At 46.2% G+C, this 24,266-nt stretch overlaps 1 protein-coding gene across 1 annotated transcript; it reads left to right on the top strand.

The window, feature by feature from the left end:
* Positions 1–425: 425 nt before the first annotated feature.
* On the top strand, positions 426–23,689 carry LOC135818465 (cell adhesion molecule Dscam1-like). Its single transcript, XM_065331843.1, has 11 exons — positions 426–502; positions 2,115–2,519; positions 4,583–4,858; positions 8,609–8,923; positions 10,749–10,816; positions 11,714–11,852; positions 12,505–12,633; positions 15,077–15,163; positions 20,304–20,780; positions 22,455–22,598; positions 23,152–23,689. Coding segments are annotated over exons 1-11 (2,091 nt in total). The 5' UTR covers positions 426–453; the 3' UTR covers positions 23,154–23,689.
* The last annotated feature ends 577 nt before the right edge of the window (positions 23,690–24,266 follow it).

The following is a 24,266-nucleotide window of genomic DNA, read 5'->3' as shown; positions in this document are numbered from 1 at the left end:
TAACTGAACGAACCAACCCCCATCTTGTTGTTTCGAGTGAGGAATGTCCGTTGTTGACAACATGGCCACTTTCGATGTGTCCACTCGCACTGACCCTCACTCGCCGGAGTACGGGGGCCTTGCAAACCCCTGCTCCGAGACGTTCAGTAACAAACGTGCACCAGCAGCTGGGAAGCTTGTGCTGTCCATTGGGACGTGAAACGATAGGACGCTTGTCGAGGTAGATGGTGATTTAAATACCGCGTCTACAAATTTGGAAAAGAATTCGAAACGTCGATGACTGCGACAAGAACTGCGAGAGGAGAGGAGGAGGTCCATGACTACATGCATGTGTGTCTGGGTGTCTATGTGAGCGCATGTGTTGGGTATGTGGTATGTGTGTATATCTGTATTTTTCTCATGCAGTACACAAAATTCATCAATGGTCAACATTTCGCCCAACATATCTTCTCAATGTTGATCTTGCTGGGAATGATATTGGCAGTGCAGAGTCAGCATGAAAGTAAGTACATGTACATGTGTAAAGTTATGTTGGTCGCCGAAGAACTGGAGAGGGGGAGGGGGGAGGGGAGGGGGGGGGGAGGGGGTGTCCTAGCCTAGACCATTCCTATTTTCATGTACTACAGTCTATGCACAGTTGAGTCACCGTGTATACATTTGCCGGTATGCTGTGCTTAGTAAAATTCTAACCTGACCGTTCTTCGGCGCTCCGTTCTTCGGCACTCCCAACCTCAAAGTCGACCTCGCGAAGTCAGCACTGAATCCAAAGAAGTGTAGCGTGACACAAGAACGAGAGAGGCGCACAGAGCAGCGGAGGCGAGGAAGACCGTTCAACCCCTGCATCTCATGCTCGTCTAGTTTGCCGAGCTGCATGTGTGATTCCCCTGGCATTGTCTAAATGATGAAATGTTCACTGTGTCGGAAGCGGTAAGTCAATGAGACCTTCAGGTTCGCAAAAGACCATTTCGAGTCACACAACTGCGAACCACGTTACTGGATGCTCGACAAACCGTGGGTCAAACACATGGCTACTGATCACCTGCAGCACGCAGCCACCAAGAGCAAAGAAGTGATTTTCATTGAGGCCCAAGTAGTGGCCGTGAAGACATGAGACCTGGATGGCCAGAAGAACAATCAGGGAGTTCATCGAGATTCGAGAGCGTCGTCCAGAGATCAATATCTCCTTTGGATAGCCATTGAAGGCGCTAGCACCCTCACAGTGAAACTGCTAAATCTTGCTGTGTCTGTACTGGGTTGCACAAACAATGATTGCTGTATACACCTTCATACACATTTCCTGCACTTTTTCTGCTGAGCTTTTGCATACCCACTCTTTCAGCGCACTTCTCCTTGTCGGTTGTACATGCAATTTCATACAATCAATTGCATATGGCTATTGTGTGTTTTGTTTATTTTGTACATGGACATACACACGCTCTCGTCTGCTTTTGCTTTGAAGGGCCAGGTTCGCCCCTTGTAAATTGTTCTGACCATGGGTGACTGGCCCGAAATGTCATAATTTTCCGGCATCACAATAAAGAATTTTTCATCAAGCGCATGCGGCGATTGTGAATAGCAACTGAATAGAGCAGTTGTCAGTTGACAAACCCCCCGGCTTTTCTGTGTGAAGTTTGTAATACAGAGTGCGAGAATCTAAGTATCTATCAAAATCCTCTTGTATTATTTTTCTTACAATGAGTGCCACTCGGTATAATGGTAGTCCAGGCTATACATAATGGTGTTTTTATGTCTTTGTTCCCTATTAATGGAAACAAAAATGTATTTTAATTGCAAGAAAGGGCCGATAGCCGGCGGGCGCATTCGGGGGCTTCGCCTGATTCCTAGCTTGTTGGAACTTTTCCAAAGTTGCTATGACGACATGCACTCATGTGCAAAGCCACACAGCATGATAACTATTTATGGGGGGCAGGAAAGCTGGAGACTCGTTGCTAGGCAACAGTAATATCAGTTGGTGAGTATCATGCAATAGAGAAGTACGTTATCATTCGGCGACACTTCACGGTTACGTGACAGTTAGAGTTAGTACTTCCATATAGTTTCTATCACAGTCATCATTGTTTTGTTGTTGACATTGTGTGCGTTTGTTGCTGCAGACTGCAAAACTGGATATGTTGAATTTAGCAGTGGACTATTTGGTCGTAATCACTATCAAGGACCAAGGGATTTGTACATTGTGCCTGACACCTCATCAGCAAGTCTTCCCTCCGTGACATGTTATATCCGATGTAACACTATGCGTTATGGGCCCATTAACCCACCCCCGTCGACAGCTTTCTGGTACTTCAACAACACACCTGTTCAAGACAATCCATTGTTCAGGATTGAACGCCATTATTATGACCTTCAGTTCCGCTTACCAATGGAATTGCCTATAGCCTACACCAGAAAGCTACACTGGCCAACAACTATCACTCAGTCAATGATAGGAGCGTATGAATGCGGCTTTCGGAAGGGAGGAATACTGTATCAGAAGAACACTCTAACTTTACACGTTGCCGGTGAGTAATGCATGTGTTACTGATCAGGTAAAGAGGATCATTTCTGTATGCAAAAACTGGCAATACTGCCGTTATATTACTGTGTTAGGTACCTCCTGCCGTACAACCTTTTCCAAGCTGGCCTGCATGCACCCCATACTATGTCGTACTCACATTTTGTCTACTTTTGTCACCTTTTGTTCCGTTGGCCTGGGTAGCTACTTGCGCGCCCATATTTGCCATAGCTACCCAAACCCTTTATCTTGCCGTTCACACTTGATCTCTCTCTCTCTTGTCTCTCTCTTCCACAATGTAGTCGTTTCGTTCGTCTTGGTCTCTGTCTCTCCGTCTCCCCAATAAATGTTTGTCCTTTTCGTACTCAAAATTGGCGCCCGACTATTGATCAACCCACGACCCTGAGACCCCATGCCCAGTCGCCCTCAACCGCCATTCGTCTCGTCGTCAATAACCCTCGTCTCGTCCCCAACCTCATCTCGTCGTCAGTAATCCTCGTCTCGTCTCCAACCTAGTCTCGTCTGTCAACCTTGTCTCGTCGTCTACGTCAACCTCGTCTTGTCCAAGTCATGCAGGTCAGCTATTTTCTTTATTTCTCTCTTTCTTTTTCATCCGTCCTTCGTCGTCGTCAAATTTATTTTCGGTTTATTTATTTTGTGATTCTTTGTTGTAGTGTGTGTGCGCGCGGGTGTCCTTCATTGATATCAGGGGTCCGATGGTGAGCCACGCTCTTTTATTCATATATAAGTGTAACTATGCTGGTTAGCCGTGCAAGTCAGAACGCAGTGTTCCTTTGATTTCATAGTTTTTTTGTGCCAATTTTTTTGTGAAGGGGTGCCTTTGGCAATGTTTGCGCTATAGCACTAGTTTGAGTGATGCGTATCATAATTATAATTATTGAATTAGTATAGGAACGGGATAACTGTAGTGCATGTTTAGTATAACACTTTTGTGACATCCGTGCGTTGTGTGTGCGTGTGTGCGTGTGTGTGTGTGTCTTGTCTTTCTCGGACTCTTCCTGACTTTTCTTTCATTCTCCTGGGTGGTTACCAACAGCCAGTGTATGCCGGAGTATGTGGTGTGGTGTGTGTGTGTAGAAAAAAAAGAAAAAATGGAAAAATCAAAAATAGGGATTCACTAGCCAGAAAAAGTCACTTCAGAACAGCTGTGTGGTGGATACCAGGCTAAACATAGTGGCGGTCAATTCATCAGCCTTGCAAGGTGTTGAATGGTGTAATCCCATCACAAGTTGCTATGTCTAACGTAGCTGTTCGCTATCATCGCTTCCGCGATGGGCATGTCTGAGGTCTGAGGTGTGTGTGTGTGTGTGTGTGTTTTCTCTACTCCCTCAATCATTTTTTCTCTATTCTTTCTCATCGTCTTATTATTTCCTGCGAGGTTGCGGTTCTTTTTTTGCACAGGGTAGGTATGTTAGGTACCTCCTCCCGTACAACCTTTTCCAAGCTGGCCTGCATGCACCCCATACTACGTCGTACTCACCTTTTGTCTCCTTTTGTCATCTTTTGTTCCTTTGGCCTGGGTAGCTACTTGCGTTCCCATATTTGGCATAGCTACCCAGGCCCTTTATCTTGCCGTTCACATTTGATCTCTCTCTCTTGTCTCTCTCTTCCTCAATGTAGTGGTTCGTTCGTCTTGGCCTCTGTCTCTCCGTCTCCCTAATAAATGTCGTTCCCACCCTACCTGGTCCCGTTGTCCGTAATGTCTGGAGAATACGTCATCGTCCTTTTCGTACTCAACAACTTCTTCAGGAAAAATAAGAGTATTATATTTGCGAATGTCCTTGGTTCGAGTCTTCGTGGTGCATCTTTAATTAAAGACAGTGTTTTGGTTTAAAACGCCCCTATTTCTTTGTAATTTAGTTCAACAGCTCTTCCCTGTACTTCTTTTCGTTCAAGCACACCTTGTAAATTTCTTTGGCTCTTTCAGATGTGCTATTCGAGCTTCTACCACCCCACCCATCCCTACACCTACCCCATTGATCTTGTTATGCAAGGACAGTCTGTAGTGGTGAAGGTTCCTTGCTTCCTCCCTGTTTGCGTTTGTTATAGAAAAACCATACATTGCCTTCAGCAGTGGATCCATGACTATCTTGTCCACATCATGGCAGGTCGGATCAATTGCCTTGGTGTGCAGAGCAAATGGCACGGGACCATTGAATGTGACGTGGACTAAGAATGGAAGTGTACTACCAGCATATAACGGTGCAAATGGTTTGACACACAAGCTTGGTGATTACCTAACTGTGGACGACTCAGCGATATATACTTGTACAGTATCGTCGCCCTTTGGAACTGCTTCAAAACAACTGACCATCCTAGTACAAGGTATGGTTTGAGAATAATAGTACTTCCTCCGGAAACAAAAAAATCGTGTTATTTTGCTCTTTCTCTCTGATGCTGTCAGCCTGGAACACTGAAATGAAATTTCGGAATCATAGGAAAGCATAATTCATATTCTGGAGAGCCAACAGTCGTCGCAGAGCAAGGGTGCCGACGTTGCAAACAAAGCAAAGCAAACATGTTTTTCATTTTCGTCCACCAGGCGCAATGAGAAGAAAAGCACTGCGCTCACTGCTCGTCGTTGCTATGTTTTAGTTCAGAGCTTGACAGAGCAGGACAATGGCACCGAGGAGCAAGAAGAGTGGAAAATGAATAGGAATAGTAGTTAAAGGACATATGGAAACGAGTTAAGAGTAACTCTCCACTACTGTAACGAGATACTATATACAGTCAGAAAGTGCAACAACTAGGCACAAAACTGATAGAGTAGTGAGACATTCGACGTCCTGACACTCTTCCCCTCTTTGGTCTCTCCATAACCTTGAACCTTCCGAGTTGGAAGGCTGTCGGTTAGCGCTAAGGAGGTGTGTTGAAGCTAGGTGTCAGGACGTCGAATGTCTCACTATTCTGTCAGTTTTGTGCCTAGTTGTTGCACTTTCTGACTGTATATAGTATCTAGTTACAGTGGTGGAGAGTTACTCTTAACTCGTTTTCATATGTCCTTTTTCTTTTCTACATTTCTTATTGGCTCAATACCCGAGTTTCGAATAGCAGTTAACGTTTTGAAATCTTCACCATCCCCGAAACGGCTGTTGGCATGCGAACAGGTCGGTACAATGTCAACACTATAATATGCAGAGATGTGACAATCGTCACTTCGCGCAGCAGAGCAAAATGAACAAGTTCAAAATAGAAGTCAATGTTCAGCCACTGCAGAGCCCAGAACTCAACCTGGATGATGTCGTCTCAGCCTCGACGATGTGTCCTTGGTCCCAAAGGAGAACAGGCGAGATCTGATCGGGGCAGTCGGGAAGTGCTCGTACGACTATGATATCCCTCGGAGGAAATTTGAAATGTTTGGCTATGCCCGTGTTTGTCCTCGAGCGAGAGCAGAGGCGGTAGTGAGTACCAGTGCTGCAGCGCTACCGTGGTCTCCGCCGAGATGTTGAAGAGGGCATCCAGGTAACAGTGAAGACGACCAGGAACGTGGAGAAGCTTCTCCACGACATACCACATAGCGTTAATCGACCTGCCACTTGGAACGGTTTCAGCCGTGATGAGTCGAGCGATGGCGACCCAGACTGAGACTCTACTCCCACTAATTGATCCTGTAGATATTGTTGAGTCCAAACAAGAGACTAAGACGACTGACAACGGGAACAGGTAGATTGACGGAACGACATTTATTATGGACGGGATGACTAAGACCAGGACGAACGAAACGACTACATGGTGATTATTGAAGAGAGCGAGTTGAGAGAGAGAGAGAGAGAGAGAGAGAGAGAGAGAGAGAGAGAGAGAGTGATTATTGAAGAGAGGGAGTTGAGGAGAGAAGCAACGCAATATAAAGGGCCTGGGTAGCTATGGCAAACATGGGCGCGTAAGTAGCTACCCAGGCCAACGGAACGAAAGGTGAGTATGGCGTAGTACGGGTGCATGCAGGCCGACCAGCTTAGGAAAGGTTGTAGGAAAGATTGTACGGGAGGAGGCACCTAACAATATTATAGATATGTCGATTGAATGTGTTGAAGTGTTTCTCCTCCCAAAGAACACTTCTGTTGAGCACAGTAACTCCTTGAAAAGTCATGTAAAAACGTCACGAAGTTTTTGTTTCCGGAGGAAATATATTTCATGTATTTCTGTAGCTAGGCAAAATACGTTACTTAAGTACCGTCTCGCGCTAGCCAGGGTCCACACAGCTTTAATTCGGTATTTGTTCGTGTGTGCCTGACAACGGCATGTCTGGCGCTATCTCGTACATGTCCCGTACTGGCCAATCCAAGATAGCCGGCCACCTTATTCAAATAGGGCTTTTAACTGCAAGATCATAACGAGAAGCAACTTGGAAGAATGTGTATGATGCGAAGTGTATCGGGGGAATGCATGCAGGGTGCTAGTGCGGGTTTGAATCCCATACTACGCCAAGCTGAAGAATATACTTCATGGCGACCCATTTTTTCCGAAAAAATGGGGAGGGTGGGTGGATGTAACATGTTAACCCCAGTCTCAGTGACACCTTGTGACCAATTTTGATGATAACATTAGTTTCCCTTTGGTGAAATTGGCTGGCAATCTTGGACTTGAAAGAAAGAAAACCTTCAACCATAGGGAGCTCCCTAGCGTTAGTTTCTAGCCGTCATGTGTAACGAGAGGGCGTCAAAGCCAAGGAGCCATCGCTATGCTTTGTTTTTACCTAGGTCGTCATGTGTGTTGTTAGAACTGATAGAAATGTAACACGGAAAAATGTGGGCACAAGTTATGTGATCGAGTCCACCACCTAAACCAGATTTTGAACAGTCAGACGTGCACAATCTAGCACAAACCTGACAAGGAGTACTGAGACATTGCACGGCATGAAAGTCAGCTTGAGCACTGCTCGATAGCGCTAACCAACGACCTTCCAACTTGGAAGGTTCATGAATATTAGTGCGAATTCCAAAGAGGGGATGGTGAACGCCATTGACCCAAGCACAAGCTACACTCCAAGGCTTCATGCAATGCTGGCCTGGTATGGTGACGGGGCGGAAAGACCAGACAGAACGATCAAACCACAATTCGACAACGCAAAGTATTAACCACAGGGCATGATATAACGGTCAGATATCGGACATTTTCCGACCGTTTTCGGTTGATCCGAGACCACTTATATTGTGCTCTTCAGGTACAAACATGAACAGGTGTAGTGTTGTCTTGTATGTGTGTGTACCCATTGTGCATGCCTGTTCTCTTATTTCTACTCTTCTCTGTATAGATCTAGACTATCCGTTACGGTATCCTTTTGATGATTCATCCCATATCTAGATGTGTCATGCACTGTAGCGTACCCTCAAGTACTCTACTAGATCCCGATATGGAGTACCCGCGACTGTCTTACTGTATCATGTTTATTTCACTACTATTTGGTTCTTGCACTGATAAGGAACATGGTTCTTTGTCTTATGAGAGGACAACAGTTAGAACTAATGTCTCGGCTCTCTGGTTGGTCTGGTTAGACTAAAGTACGAAACACTACAACAGGGATAAAAACTTACGGAGACGCTCCGTTTCCAGTTTGTTGCGCTGGAAACGGAGCGTCTCTGTAAGTTTGTATCCCTGGAGATGTTTGTGCCTGGAGAACACTATATAAGTGGTGCTCTTCAGGCACAATCTTCCTCAGCCTACTCAATCTCAACTGATGAGGGGTGAATTCCCCGAAACACTGTGTATTGAGCAGGGAGTGGTGCTTTCTTGCAGGTTTGCCGAGTCAATGGTTCGATGGACTTCTCGTGTGCTCTCGTTGGCAGTCGTGAGTCAGTCAACTATCAAGTCAAGTCGGCGGAATAATAGTGCGAGATCCGGTTTGGGGAGCAAACCCTTTTCAAACAAATCATCGCCGAAGTCACAACCACTATTTCGTACTACTGCTTGAAGTGAATAAAAGGAAATGTTAGTACACCCATACCTCGTTCATCTGGTTTATCAGTACCTTGGAAATGCCCTTAAAACTCCAAAATCACATGATCTGCATTCTATGGACATTGAGCGCTCTTCTGCCAATGAACAAACACTCTTCTTGATTATTTCTTTCATTGACAGATTTTCCCAGGTTTCTTATTGCTCCTAGACCGGCACGCATTGTCCAGAACTCGCTAAGAGCAACTTCGGTCACTCTCAATCTTCCATCACCGTCATACAAAGGAAATCTACCTGTCAAAAGTTACAAAGTCATTTGTAAACCAGATGCAGAGTACAGATCTTATGTGAAGGACACTGTTCAAAGTTTTCCACTCAATACTGTCACAATTATTGGACTTCAACCAGCCACCAAGTATACCTGCTGGTATCATGCAGAAAATGCTGCTGGTCCAAGTGGTCCAAGTCCCAGTCTAAGACTGGAGACTCCCGAATCACGTAAGCTCGTACTACATTATATTAAATTAATGTGCATACAGTATTAAATCATGATTATCTCTTCAGATAACTATTTCCGTATTAAATCATGATTATTTTTTCAGAGATTCATAGAATCATAATTCTCCTGCTAGCCAGTTCAACTCAGTTTGACTATCATTATCTGACATCATCCTAACATCTCCCTCGTGATGCATAATACCAATAAGAAGAAAGCAAGGGATATGCAAAGAGCGCATGAAATACGAAGTGGACTTCTTACTTAATTCAAATCAAGCCCGCACAAATATAATGGGTTGGGGCATGTTCACACAACCGCCTCACCGCATCAACTAAAACCCCACTGAAACAGAGCATGCGTAATTGCATTTTTCTATACCGTGAATGTAGTTTTCTCAACTCAATTTGAATTTAGTCTGTGTATGTGTCATTTTCATTCCTGATGATGGCCCAAAATAGCTATTTCTTAAATTGAAGTTCACAAACGATAAAGTGGTCCAGTTTTTAGTGAATATGGTTCAGGAAATATTTCTGGAACGATAATTTTAAACAAACTCAATTTTATTAGAAAGTGTATGATTATTTTATTTTATTTTATTTCACCGTCCAATGGCAGAAGCCAATGCAAAGGAGGGGTGTTAGCCAGCTATGGCAAGAGAAGGAAAATAAAAAGGAAAGAACATAATAATAACCGGAAGAAAGTTTTCGGAGCTTCAATACAGCAAAAACTCTTTGTGAACAAGCGTTTTGGAGACAGAAACTTCGCAACCAAGAGGACAAACTGTGCGGCGGGTAACCATTATCTGTTAACAACGAAACTCTCTGTAAGCAATCTGTACTTATTTGTTGACATGCATGATTATAGAAGAAAAATGAGTGAAGAACACACAACGATGCATTATTTCAGAACAGTGTTCTTGGTCACCAGTAAAACAACACAACAGTCTAAATTAAAATACTAAAAATTCGGAGGCCATGGACGGGTCTCCTTCCAGTGTTTGCTCACTGTTCAGGTCCATCTCAGATCTGACCACTTTCCTTTTGTAACAACTTCTTGAGCCGAGGAATAGATACTTTTAAAATGGGAGTAGATAGCAGGGTATGTATAGCAGGGTATGTATAGGGGAGAGCCTAGGTGATAATTAACACAATGCAAGTGTAGATGATGTAAGTGCAGGAATATGATGTGAATTGAAGTGTGAGTGTAAATGTAAATGTCAACTTAATGCTGGTATGATATGTCCCGCCTCTGTTTCAAGTCAACCACACGGCCCTTTAAAGGATCCCCAAACTGTATTCCTGCCACTTTTTAACATTCATTATTCTGAACACTGACTCACATATCAGTGGGCTCTTGGCCATTCAATACTGACTCGGCAAATTGCTGGGAATGACTCATCCTTAGGGTGAAACAGTACAACAAAAGACGAATGGCGAAGAAAAGCATACGGTGTACCAATATCACTTTAGTGATTTAGTATTGAGAGAGATTTTCTTAGCAATCCCTTCAGATCTTGTTGACCACTTTAAATGTAGGAAATGCCCTTATTCACCATTTGGTTTTGGAATTTCATATGACAGTGAATGATCAGGCAATCAACACAGTCCTTCCCATTTTAATGATGGATGGGAATGAAGCAGGAGAGTGCAGAGACAGCTAATGGCATTGGCCACACAACATGGTCATCCCTGTGCTGCAGACTCAGCACATCTGACAGACTGTCTTGGCTTCGTTGCCAGAACTATGCGCTGGAAATACTGGACAGTGGCAGAGAGAGACCTACTGTGTTTCTGTGTTTCCTGAATTTGTATCCCTAACTTGCAGGGTCTGCGGCGCCCCAAGGCCTCACTGCTGTCTCAACATCACCAGGTCATGCAACGATAAGGTTCAAGGTTAGGGAATTCCCCTTTGCACTCACACCTCATCCACAGTACATCACTTTAGAATGTTGTACTCCTACATAGTGTGTATAATCACCAGGTCAAAGTCCATACTAACATAAATACATTGAAAGCAAGATCTGGGCAGTTCACAGCACACTGAGGCATTCGGTGAAGAATGTATCAGGAAAGTTGTGTGCAACACCTTGGATAGTGACAGTGGGTTCTATCTGCAAGTCATAGATGGCAGCAGTTCTGAGATAGAAGTTAACCAAGAGCTGAATTTTAGCACTTGAAAATTCTGCGTCCACTTCACCACCACCACATGTGCGCTATGCGGCCAACCACGGTGGTCGGCCGCAGAGCGCAAATGTGGTGGTGGTGAAGTGGACGCAGAGATCTATGATCATGAAGATATCTGCAAAATATCTGCTCGTGAGATATTCCCAATCAACAGTGCATTGTCATAGCCCAGAACTGCAGTGATGACTTCACCTAGTGGAACGGTTCAGCTTTGTATGCAGTGTTCATGTTTCCGTGCAAAGCAGCTCCAATTGTAATCAGGTGTGCATGAATGCCCAGTAACAACAGGAATGGGAATATATGATAAAAGTGCTTCACAGCCTCCTCGGACCAAGACAATACGACTCAAAATACGTCCAAACTCTCATCAGTCTCTTTCTCTTGAGTGTCCTACAACATACAAAAAAACTTCTGATGAGAGTAGAAAATCGATGACAACAGATCTATCCATTTTGAAGAAAGCATGATTTGCTCACATTGGATGTCTTTACAATACTGTTCCATTCCTTGCTGCATGCTAAAAATCAAACTTAATCCTCTTGCACTGCTCTGCGGGGAGTAATGCCAATTGTGTCTTTGTATGACTCGTATCCTGAAACCCTGCAGCCACTGCCACCTGCTCTTTCCCATGGTACTATATATTTCTATGAGATTAGTTACGATGCAATTGGGTGTAACAAAGTAGAAGATTGTCAATGTCAACTCTACAACTGTTCTCTGCGCGGATCTATTCGAGTTCATGAAAGTGAGTACATGGTGCATACATGACTGGGCCCAGCTTAATAATAATAATAATAATAATAATACAGCACGCATATCTCATATGAAAAATCAAATGAGGGTCATGCATCTGGTCATGCATCTGTCGACAACGTCGAGCCAGTGCGTTCTGTCAAAGGCAAGTTGCTCCGCTTCCAAAAGAGACATATTGAGAAGTAAAAGGTCATTCCTAATATTGTCTACCCATCTGGTCACTGGGCGACCTCTGGGCTTGAATACAATCATATTCCATGTTCTGTTCAGCACTTGTTTGGCACCTCCATGCATGAAACTGATTCATGCATGAAACTGATTCATGCGCTGCCATCTGAAGTCAACAGGGTGTTCACACAGGGCTAGATGCATCCATCCAGGTTTTGTATTAAAGTAAGGTTTGATCGAGTTTCCATGTGCTCTGGATGGCAGTCGTGAGTCGGTCAAGTGTTTGGTTTTAAAAGTGAGCAGGAAAGGAAGCAGCTCCTGCTGAAGGAGCACTGGCTTCGCTGAAGTACATCATTTTTGTTAATTATATTATCTGGCTTCTTCTCTTGCGATCATTCTCTTTTTTGCTTTCTTTCCTGCTTCTTATCTATCTTCATTTGAATCATGTCTTTCTTCCCATCTCTCTCCCACTAAAGGTTGGGTCAGCAACTCATTTTCATTATCTGGCTTGCGACATTTTACACGGTATCAAATTTCAGCTGCAGCCGTTAATGGAGTGGGTCTTGGTGTTAAAGCAAGGAGGTGGCTCATAACTCAGAAACTAGGTACGTATGGAGTAATAAGCAAGGGAATGACAGGCAAGTATGTTATTAAAGAAAAGGAAATTGATCAATGTTAAAACACGTCCATTCTCCGTCTTACAAACAGGCTCTCTGCTGCACAAGAATAATGAATGAGAGATCAGACTCGGATGGAGAGCCAAGGATAAATTTATAGAACAGAAAAAAGACCAAGGAACTATAATTTGCACTACAATGTCCACTGACACCACCAGTTACTAAACAATCAGCTCATGCGATACCGTCAGTCAGTGTGTGCAATGTTATCGCATGAGCTGATTGTTTAGTAACTGGTGGCGTTAGTGTACATTATAACGTAACTTGTAGTTCCTTGGTCTTTTTTTCTTCTTTTCCATGAATAAAAGACACAATTGGGTGAACTCGCCCATTCCACAATACTCTGCAAATTTCCGAGCCATTCCATTATATACAACGTTTCGGCCAATGGCCTTCTTCAGGTAGTCAATGATGTCCCTAAGGCTGCAAACGGGCGGTTTAAATATGTGCCTGCTCCGCCCGAAGCGCGCGATCTACTCTGCTAATGGGGAGGTGGGAAAAAACCCAAAAACACCAGGTGTAAAGCTGGCCTACATTGATGATGTTGCGTTGGACAATAGCAAAGTACGAGTCAAGCGCAAGGCAGAGAGGCGGGATAATACAGATCAGGCGCTAGGCGTAAATTCGCCACCTGCACAGGGAGCTGGGCAGCGGTAGCAAGCTATGACTGTGAGTATGAGTCAGGTCACGGTGAAGCAGGGAGACAGGGTGATAGGAAACAGGTGTAGAGTGACGACTGGCTCCGATGGCGGGGCACCGAGCCGCAGAAAAGTCAAAGTATGTCAAGTGTGATGAAGCAGTGTGTCAAAAGTCAGCAAGTGGCAAGTTGTGAAATTGCAGCACAGCAGGTAGGCATTTGTTGCTAGGTAATGAGCGTGCAGAAGGTAGCCCAGGTAATGAAAGTAGTATACTAGTACATGTATATGTACAGCATGGTGTAATATCATGCAATATGCATTATAGAAGGTCCCAGCCGGTGCTTGTGTTAACTGGTGGCTTAGTGTCACGTATTTCAATGGCCTCACAAAGCTTGCGACGGGCTCTGTCGGGCTCTCTGGCGATGACGGAGACTTCCGAGAATGCACGTTCTCCGCATGCCAAAGTGCAGTCAGGGTGCTTGGTTCTGTAATGGTCCCCCAGGGCACGGTTCCTTGGGCTGACCTCTCGTTCTCCGCTGTGTTGGGTTTTTGGCTTTAAGGCATAATGGACGTACTAGGGCAGACTGGCACAATGTATGCTTCAGGCATCCAGCATTCTCGTACATGACTCTGACGGGTATTTTATATTTTCGTATGGCTTTGTTTACAGCATAATCTACTTGGTCAGATTTGTATGGTAATTTTAACAAGGCACTGGATGGGTTTGTCCAACGCCGACACTTTGGCTTACTAGCTCTTGTGCGCGCCTCGTTGAGGACAATGTCCGGATAGTGATTCAGTTTTAGTTGCTTGGTTATCTCTTGACATACTTTGACTTTTCTGCGGCTCGGCGCCCCGCCATCAGGGCCAGTCGTCACTCTACACCTGTTTCCTATCACCCTGTCTCCCTGCTTCACACCTGACTCAGACTCACAGTCATATCTTGCTACTGCCCAGCGCCCTGCCATCGGTGCAGGTGGCGAATTTACGCCTGGCGCCTGATCTGTATTATCCCGCCTCCCTGCCTTGCGCTTGACTCGTACTTTGCTACGATCCAATGCAACATCATCAGTGCAGGCCAGCTTTACACCTGTTTTTTTTTGGGAGTTTTCCCGTCTCCCCGTTAGCAGAATAGATCGCGCACTTCGGGCGGAGCAGGCACATATTTAACCGCCCGTTTGCAGCCTTAGGGACATCATTGACTACCCGAAGAAGGACATTGGCCGAAACGTTGTATATAATGGAATGGCTCGGGAATTTGCAGAGTATTGTGGAATGGGTGAGTTCACCCAATTGTGTCTATTATGAAACTGCGGGAAGCCTCCAAACTTCTTCTCTATGAATACAAGATCGCCATATTTCACCCATTGGGCGTCATCAGGGAATTGATAAGAAAGGAGGGGCCAAACAAGAAATATAAAAAGTTAATGTTCTAGAGCACGAAAACATCATGTACACACACTTTGCAGGAATATGTCAAGGCACATCCAGTATTGTATGGAGTGTGGTAATGCTGCACATGAAAAGTGTGAAAATTGACAAGTGAACAATTAGAAATTTATGTCCACAAAGGTGTAAAAAAAGAAAAAAGAAATAAAAGGACGAAACAGTTCTGTCCGCAGATGGAGTAAATGTTTTGACATGACAGAATTTCTTGATGCGGTTGACCCGGGTGACTTGCATCAGATTCCACTCAATAATTTTCCTTTCGCTTTTCTCTTTCTCCAATGCAGCCCCAGGACCAGTAAGGAATTTGACAGCCATACCCATATCAAGCTCTGTACTACAGGCAAGATGGCAAGCACCAGAAACAACTTACGGTGAGTATTGTTTTCAAGAGCATGGTATGTAGGTCTATAACCCCTGATGTATGGTGGATCGATATTCAAGAGCACGTGCATATGCACATTAGCACTAATATTGTGTTATATTTGACAAATTAAACGACACAATGTTTGCACTTAGTCATCATAATTATCTCTACAGCACTGCCTTTACCCCAGGACGGTTTGCTACCTCGGTATCTGAACAGCAGCCTGTAGACTAAGCCTCCCTATCCACATAGTGGTGCCTGTTATATGATTTTTTGCGCACGCGCAAAAATATGTTAACACAGAAGGCGCATGCTCTGTTCCCAACAAACTCTCACGCGCTCATTGTTCTCCGAAGTCCACTGTTCCTGACTTCAGTTCTTGCGTTGTCCGCATTGGCAATGGATTTCTTTCTCAACCTCAATCTCAAGGTTTACCACAGCTCACGGAGATGCCCCGTGCACGTAAGCAGTCGGCTCCCGGGCCCAGGCGTTCCAGTCGCAGGCGCGCCTCGTCGTCCCCGTATGCCGACACTCCAAATCGAGCCCCTGCGGACCATGCGGCCGATCGTTCCGGCAATGCCCGTGCGGATCGTTCCGGCAATGCCCGTGCGGAGCAGGACGATATCCCGTCCGCCGTTCCCCAGCCGGCCAGCTTACTCACAACTGGCCTAAATCCACGTTCCGTTACGGCGGCCGTGTCGACGGCCCTGCACCCCCTGCTGGCTCGAGTCGAGCGCCTTGAGGAGCGAATTTCAGCTCGCCAGGATCCGGACGGCCATGCTCAGGCGGCGGTCCCCTCAGTGGCAGATGTGGTCCAAACTGCGTCCAACACCGTCACCCATCACCCGCCGCAGGTCGACTCCGGCCCCATGGACATTTCCCTCATGCAACCCGCGCTGCCTCCGATCGCAGCGCCCATGGCGAACACTCGTGAGTCCAGCTCTATTGTTCCCACGGTCCCGCGTAAGTTGCTTGACAAAATCACACGCGGCGAATATATTGAGCTGGAGGATCTCCTCCCAGAGAATGTGGGCGCAGGGTCCGAGCCCTTGGAGCTCAGTACCGCCAACGGAGAGGGCCGGCGTGTGTCCCTCAATTTATGTGTGACTAAGAAGCGCTCCATTGTCGACTTCACTGCCTGGCTGGAAGCCTACACAATCTACATGGCCTGCGCACTGAAACATGTGCCATTCCGAGCACTGGAGCTGGTGACGTACCAGCACATTATCTGTACTGCCAACCAGCAGTTTGCGACCCCAGCTGTACTGGGGTATGACCGTGCCTTCCGTGCAGCGGTGGCAACAACCTCGGCTCGTTGGGATGCAATCGACCAAAGCCTCTGGAGCCTGCACCTGATCCGGGCACCCCGACCATCATGTCCGCGCTGCACAACGCACCACAGCCGTGACCGTTGCCCACAGTATTTGGCAGGGCCACATGCTCCAGCTGGCACCAACACCAGCCGTCCTACGCAGCCATTTCTGGCCGGGGCGGGCAGCACCCGCCAGATCTGCCTCAACTTCAACCGTGGCCGCCCATGCCAACACCAGCCCTGTGAACGCTTGCACGTCTGCTCAACCTGCGGCGACCGAGGTCATCCCGCCGCTCGCTGCACCAACGACGGTCGCCGGGGACCCCGCCAGACGGACAAGCCCGTCGCAGCGAAGTAGTCTCCCCACGCCTCTGTACATAACCGCCTAATGATTCTTTTGCCTCGTATTTCTAATCGTGTCCTCTCTGACTTTATCCTTAATGGCTTGCAACACGGGTTCCCCATTGGCCACTCTGGTGCTTCTGTATCTATCATCTCTGGCAACCTCCCAACTGCCATTGAACATGCTCAGTTTGTACAACAACAAATTGCTGACCGGGTCCGACGTGACGAATCGGCCGGTCCTTTCTCTGTCCAGCCTTTCCACCCATTTGTATGCTCTCCGCTCGGCGTAGTGCCCAAGAACAACGGGAAATTCCGCCTCATTCACCACCTGTCTTACCCTGACCGTATGTCTGTCAATGATGGAATAAACAAGGATTCGTTCTCCCTACATTATGTCACAGTGGACGATGCCATTGAGCTTCTGCAACGTCAAGGTACCGGTGCCTTGATGGCGAAGCTCGACATACGCAATGCATTTCGACTGGTCCCGGTCGCACCCACTGCATACCATTTGTTGGGTTTCCAGTGGCAGGGCCAATTCTACTATGACAAAGTACTGCCATTCGGGCTGAGGTCCGGACCCTACTTGTTTAACTGCATTGCGGACGCACTTTGCCAGATAAGCTGTGAACTGTTCCAGGTTCCCCACCTCCTGCACCTTCTGGACGACTTCTGGCTCTGTGGCCCTGCAAACTTGACGCTATGTGCGCAGCGTCTGAACCGTTCGGCGTAGTCCTCTCCGTATTCCGCTACCTGGGAGTTCCCATTGCCGACGAAAAGACAGTCGGCCCAACCTCCTGTCTCACCTTCCTGGGCATCGAACTGGACTCCGTCCAGAAAGTGGCTCGTCTCCCACAGGACAAGGTTGACGACATCCGCCCCAGACTATTGGCCTTTCGCCAACGCCAATCCTGCCGTCTACGGGAGCTTGAACAGCTGTTGGGCAAGCTGAACTTTGCCAGCCGCGTCATCACGCCGGGCCGTACATTCATGCGCCGACTGTATGATGCCACGCGCAACGTTTCCAAGCCCTACCACCGCATCCGTCTCTCTCCAGAATGTCATCTGGACCTTCTTTGGTGGTCTCACCTACTCGATGGCTGGAACGGCAAGTCATTCTTCCTCGATCTCCAGGAGACGCTGGCCAGCGACATCCTGATAGAAACTGACGCATCTGGCGCCATTGGGCATGGCGCATTGGTTCGCCGACACCTGGTCACCACAACAAACTCCGCTCTGCATTACGTTCAAGGAGCTGTATCCCATCTGCATTGCATGTGCTACGTGGGGCCACCAGTGGTGTCGCAAGCGTATCCGCTTCCATACCGACAACGAAGCTGTCGCCGCTGTTCTCAAGTCTGGCACCAGTCGCTGCCCTAATGTGATGTCACTCCTACGGCAGCTCTTCTTCATCTGCGCCAAGGGTAACTTTATGGTCACCGCCCGTCACATACCTGGAACTACCAACATCCTTGCTGACGCTCTCTCCAGGCAAGATTTCAAGCGATTCCATTCGTGCCACCCTACCGCCGCTCACATGCCCACTCCCATGCGTGCCCTTCCGTCCATTCCTGGGGAGACTTCGACCGTGCCTTGCACTGCCAAGTGACGGAAGTCCACATGCAAACTGCCATGAAAGCTGGCAGCACCGGTCCTGGGTAAGCGCTGATCAGACAGACTGAGCCCACTTATTGTGGGTGCCAGAGCATAACCGAATGTCACCTATGTACCGACTGTACACTCAGTAACTCAATATCACTCTACTATTGTCCACAATCTGTGGCACCCCCTCTACAGTTAACAGTGAATAGGAGGTTCTCTATTTGGGGAGTCAACCTTGCTTACCAGGCTCCTCATACGGCTCATTCAGCCTCTCACACTCAGACGGCTCACTCAGCCTCGGCTCACTCAGCCTCTCAATACGGCTCACTCAGCCTCCGCAGCCGGGCCCTGCCCGGCTGCCTCCATACGGCTCACTCAGCCTCCGCAGCAGGGCCCTGCCCAGCTGCCATACACACACATTCACACAGCTCTTAGCTGTCACTCACTCGGAGCCTGGCAAAGAAATTGACAAACCCTCCTATTCCCCAAACTGGTTGCTCGTTGTGTGAGTGCGGCATGCAGATGCTTGTGTTAAATGATTTTTTGCGCACGCGCAAAAATATGTTAACACAGAAGGCGCATGCTCTGTTCCCAACAAACTCTCACGCGCTCATTGTTCTCCGAAGTCCACTGTTCCTGACTTCAGTTCTTGCTTTGTCCGCATTGGCAGTGGATTTCTTTCTCAACCCACCCACCCACTCCACTATTGTCATCATCATGTTTCCTATTCTAGTTCTCTCCTGTCGGTATCCATTATCATACCGGCCTACAATAACTACACCGATGCCGTCTACCGGCGAAACTCTGTAAATACATGGAGGGGAGTCAACCTTGCTTACCAGGCTCCTCATACGGCTCATTCAGCCTCTCACACTCAGACGGCTCACTCAGCCTCGGCTCACTCAGCCTCTCAATACGGCTCACTCAGCCTCCGCAGCCGGGCCCTGCCCGGCTGCCTCCATACGGCTCACTCAGCCTCCGCAGCAGGGCCCTGCCCAGCTGCCATACACACACATTCACACAGCTCTAAGCTGTCACTCACTCGGAGCCTGGCAAAGCAATTGACAAACCCTCCTATTCCCCAAACTGGCTGCTCGTTGTGTGAGTGCGGCATGCAGATGCTTGTGTTAACCAGGATTAAAAAGTTCACCTCAAGACAAAAAAACATTCAGAATAGAAACTATGCAATTTCAGGATCCGGTAGAGAAGCCAGAACTAAAATCATTAGTGTTCCGACAAATTATGGTTCAAGAATTTACCAAGAAGCGTTCATGATAACGCTCATTGCTCTAAAATTCTCACCATACCTATACTGGGGAAAGGAAAACTACAAATCTCAAGCTATTCTTCACTACCATTATCAATAAGGACTCCGAAATTCATGAACCAGTTTTCGGGCATTCTCTTGAAAAGCAAGCAACCAGAACCAATGAAACATAGGGATAAGTAGCATCACAAGGGTGGTAACCATTAAAAACTAGGTGATAAATGTAGCGAAGAAGTTATGCACAAGGGGAAATAAGAAGAAGGGAAAGAGAGAAAGAGAAGGTGAGAAGCGAGACAAGAGGAACCAAAACACACAAACGGTGTAAAGACAAATGGACGATACATTAACTAGTAGGATCAAGGGTGTCAGTAAACAACTTGAGAGATAGTACAGTTCTCTTTTTTTTGCACAAAGGTGGCTGGATAGTGTTCTAGTTTCTCTTGTCTCACTTCTCAGACATCTCCTGTCTCCAAGAAAGTTATATCATATTTATATTCCGTCAACTTTAATATAGCCAATCTATCATTATAAATTTCTTCACCAGCATTCAGTATAGTCCAATTTATAATAGCAAACAACTAATATCTTTTTCATTCTCCTTTGGTTTTGAATCTGCTCCAGGTGGTAGTCTATACTACGTAATTCAGTATAGTGTTCTCAGAGGAGATACTGAGGAGAGAGTGAGCAACGATATCAACATTGCAATGCCACTCTACACCATAACTGGACTAAAGGAGAGGAGAAGTGTTTTGATCACGGTGTTTGCTGTCAACTCGGTCGGTGCTGGACATCGTGTCACTTTAGGCACTACAACAGCTGCAGTCAGAGTACAACCTGATATCACTGATAAACCAACTTATCAACCAATACCTCCTGCTTTCTGCAAGTTGCCCAGTGAACTAGGGTGTGCTGTGTCTGTTGCAAGTACACTCACCCCAGAAGTTATCAATCTGATGAAACTGAACTTCTCAGCAAAAACTTCACTTAACTTAACCTGCAGAGAAGGCCTGTATGTTTCTGGTCAACGGTCACAGCGGGATCAACTGATCACATGCCAGAAAAGTGGAATGTGGACAAAGGAAATCTCCGCTTGCTCAGGTACACATATTTGATTGCCTATCCCTCACCGTATAGCACAAAAAACACAGAGGCAGTGCACCGTAATCTGCTAGAATGCCTAATTTCTATGATGAGCGGAGTGCAATACAGAAGAGGTACTCAGAAGAAAGTAGGGATTTATGTTTTTGGTTAAAGGAATGGACTCAGATGGATTGGGAGAACTTCAAATTCAAAGGATCAGTTGGGGGAAGTGAACTTCTTGAAAAGAGAAAAATGCAAACCCCACTAGGACTCTAAACCCGGGACCTTGCTTGTCATGAACAATACTGGAGCTATCTGAGCTATGGGACCAGACCGAACCGAGTGCAGTGTTTGCAGGCAGGCTAACTGGCGGCCAAGTAGCCCGGCAAAGAATGCGCTTGACCGCTATAAAAAGGAAGTCAGGCATGATCGCCGCCTGAATGAACATGCCTCGTGATTTACCGGACAGTGCTCGTCGCCACAAAGCGCCTATCTTGCGGGCAGCCTTGGTGATGATCACCTCAGCGTGAGGATCCCACGACAGCTTGACATCTATAATTACACCGAGATACACAGCGGAGGTGGGTCATTCGGGGAAGCGAACTGCCTGAAAAGAGAAAAATGTCAACCCGACCAGGGCACGAACCGGGACCTTTCTTGTCACGAGATGTGCTATAACCGTCTAAACCTTTGGACCAGGCCGAACCTAGCTGGCGCTGACAAGTTTTCACTCACTCTTTCCACACAGTCCCCTTTTGGAGGGAAAGTGACCCATGTGCTATCAGTCTGAGTGGCACGTGCTGTGAGCTGCCTTTTGAGTGAAAAACTTGCCAATGCCTTAAGGTTTGGCACGATCCAATAGCTGAGTTGGTTAGAGCAACGCTCATAACGTACGTCCAGTGTAGCACACATGCCAACCGTTCTCGTGTGATGAGAGCCCTCTCTTGAACAGTAGCCCATCTGTGATGGACATTGAACAAATAGTATCCCAGGGTCCCCGATCACGGCAGTACGGCAATTCTATCTGTTGTCAGGGTGCCTATTACTTCAAGTAGGCCAATTGCGAGGCTTATTTGGTCCATGATGATCCGGTATGGTGTATCCATGCCCTTTAGTCCCCACTGGTGCTGCAGTTCACCAAGTGGCACCCTGCACCTATGCAATTCTGCCAACTTACACTCTACTCACACCTCTCAAAAGAATGTGATGAATTTTCCCCCGAGTTGTAACGAAACGCGGTGGGGGTGGTGGCGTCCCACGGAAGCGGAAAGGTGGTTCTTGACCAGGGAGTTGTACGACTCCTTGCTCTTGACCTGCCCGGTACGCGAACCCGTCGTATTTTTATTTTTTGTAACGAAATCGGATACGAAATGTTTCTACACTCCACGAAGAAAGTTAAATATTGTTTCACCCTCCTATCCTTGAGCTGTGTTGCACAATGTCATCCTGAAGCTATGCATCTGGTTATGAACCAGCACCATACCCTCTCGACCATGTATGACTAATATCCTATGGATGATAGATGAAAAATGCTGAATTGGAAGTTGAAATTTTCAGGTAATGACGTGGTATTGACATGGATCACTTTTTGTATGTTGTGTCATATAATGCCATTTGAAGCCTGAACAATCCTTGTAAATGTCTTAGAGGATCCATACTTACAAGAATGTGTTTTTCTGTTGTATTTTGCAGCACCAGTTAGTACTGCTGTTGGCCTTGGTTATAGTCAATTCAGCTCCGACATTTCAGTTACAGTATCTATCATAAGAGGTATTTTCTTCGCTGCCAGTGTTGCCCTGAACCTCATCTTCTTTTTCAAGGTCTACAATAAGAAATGTAAGCCATCTTCAACTTTACTGTTCAGACTGTGTTATTTTCCCAGTTTAGTCAAGTGTCGAGTTTGGCAGGAAGCGTGGGTTCCTCGTAAGAACAACAAACTTCATCACTAATACCGCCAAAGCCGCAATTTCTTAGTTCGTATTGTTGTCCACCATTCAAATTCCGCATCCAGTATCCAGTGCTGAAGGTCCACGATTACTGCCAATTGCGGTGCATGCGTCGATGTGTAGTCCACACACGGCTAGAAGAATAAACTGAAACTTAACAGAACCAAATGTTTTCGTTCCCTTCTCATCATGAGCTCATACAGGGAATAAAGCGCTATATTCCCTGTACGAGTTCATGATGAGAAGGGAACGGAAACATTTAGTCCTTGATGGGTCGGGATGATAAAGGCGAAGAAGTTCATTCGATTTGTTCTTTTAGACTGGCGTAGATGCCATAATTGGATGTGTGTACTACCTGAAGAATTTGGAAAGCTATAAATCATCTGCTTTTTCACTTCGTTAATCAATTTTTGTGTTCTTGTGTTTTTGCATTCTATCTGTAGGATTGTCCTGGCTCATATTTCTCCAAAAAAAGAAATACAATTCTTCTCTGAAGACAAGCACAGACTCATCTCTAGGTGCAGACAATGGAACAAGCTTACCCGTTGTCATTCGGAGATAACCCCGAAAAAATCTGCCCCCTTTCCTAGTGGGCTATTGCCAAAGCCATGCCTCCCCCCCCCCCCCTCACGTACATGCTACGCCATTTCAGACAGCGTCTCAATATTAAATTGTAGAAACTGAACCAGAAATCCGATGACAGGATGCCTATGAATGCCTTACTTCGTTAATTAAGACTAGTTTGGCTTTGGCTGACATTCATATCAGACACTCCTTTCCTTACTACCACCACTACTCACACAAAAATCCACCCCTAATAGTTATCCATCTGTATGTACGTCTGTATGTCCGTACTGCCGACAAAGGAGTGAATTTACAAATTCGACCTTTCAGGGATTTCACGACCAGTCTGCCCCCTTAGATCTTTGACTATGGCATACTTATACATGAATCTTTGATCGGTATCTTTTCGATCCATAAACGGTTGTTGGTGTTTGTGAATGCGTGTGCTTGAAAAAGCCACTCTGATATGTTGCAACTACTGTACATGTACATGTACATGTACACGTCATGTACATTGTACATTATGTATTGACTGAGTACGAGGTCAATATAGGAAATAAATGCCGAGTAAAAGACCGAGGCGAAGCCGAAGCCGAAGTCTTTTACGAGGTCTTTTTGACCAAGTACGAAGTCAATATTAGATTTATCATGACTAAACCAAAGCATGTGTTCAATCGCTAAAAGGAGTCAAATATAAGCAGTCAATATAGCCCTAAGGAGTGAAATATGCAGGAATATTTGATTTGCTTAGGTATAGAAAAATCTATGGGAGTCAATACTAAGGGAGTGATATACATGTACATGACATTGTATATCCACTGATAACACTTTGGAGATGCTGTTGGTACCACAAAATAGCCTTGTGCTGTCTTCAACATCTCAGTTGTGTCTGTGTGGTCACGCTATCTTCAACCCTTCATACATGTCACGTATCTTTGTTGTGTCTGTGTGGTTTGTGGTTGTGGTTACGCAATCTTCAACCCTTCACACATGT

Source organism: Sycon ciliatum, chromosome 5 (genome assembly GCF_964019385.1).
Source record: "Sycon ciliatum chromosome 5, ocSycCili1.1, whole genome shotgun sequence".
Taxonomy (NCBI): domain Eukaryota; kingdom Metazoa; phylum Porifera; class Calcarea; order Leucosolenida; family Sycettidae; genus Sycon; species Sycon ciliatum.
Note: the sequence above shows the minus strand (reverse complement) of the source record. Positions and strands in the feature narration are given on the sequence as shown.

Coding starts and splice junctions, on each gene's coding strand:
- LOC135818465 (XM_065331843.1), top strand. CDS start 454: ATGTTGATCTTGCTGGGAATGATATTGGCAGTGCAGAGTCAGCATGAA. Junction 503..2,114: donor AGTGCAGAGTCAGCATGAAA/GTAAGTACATGT, acceptor TTGTTGCTGCAG/ACTGCAAAACTGGATATGTT. Junction 8,924..10,748: donor ACTGGAGACTCCCGAATCAC/GTAAGCTCGTAC, acceptor CCTAACTTGCAG/GGTCTGCGGCGCCCCAAGGC.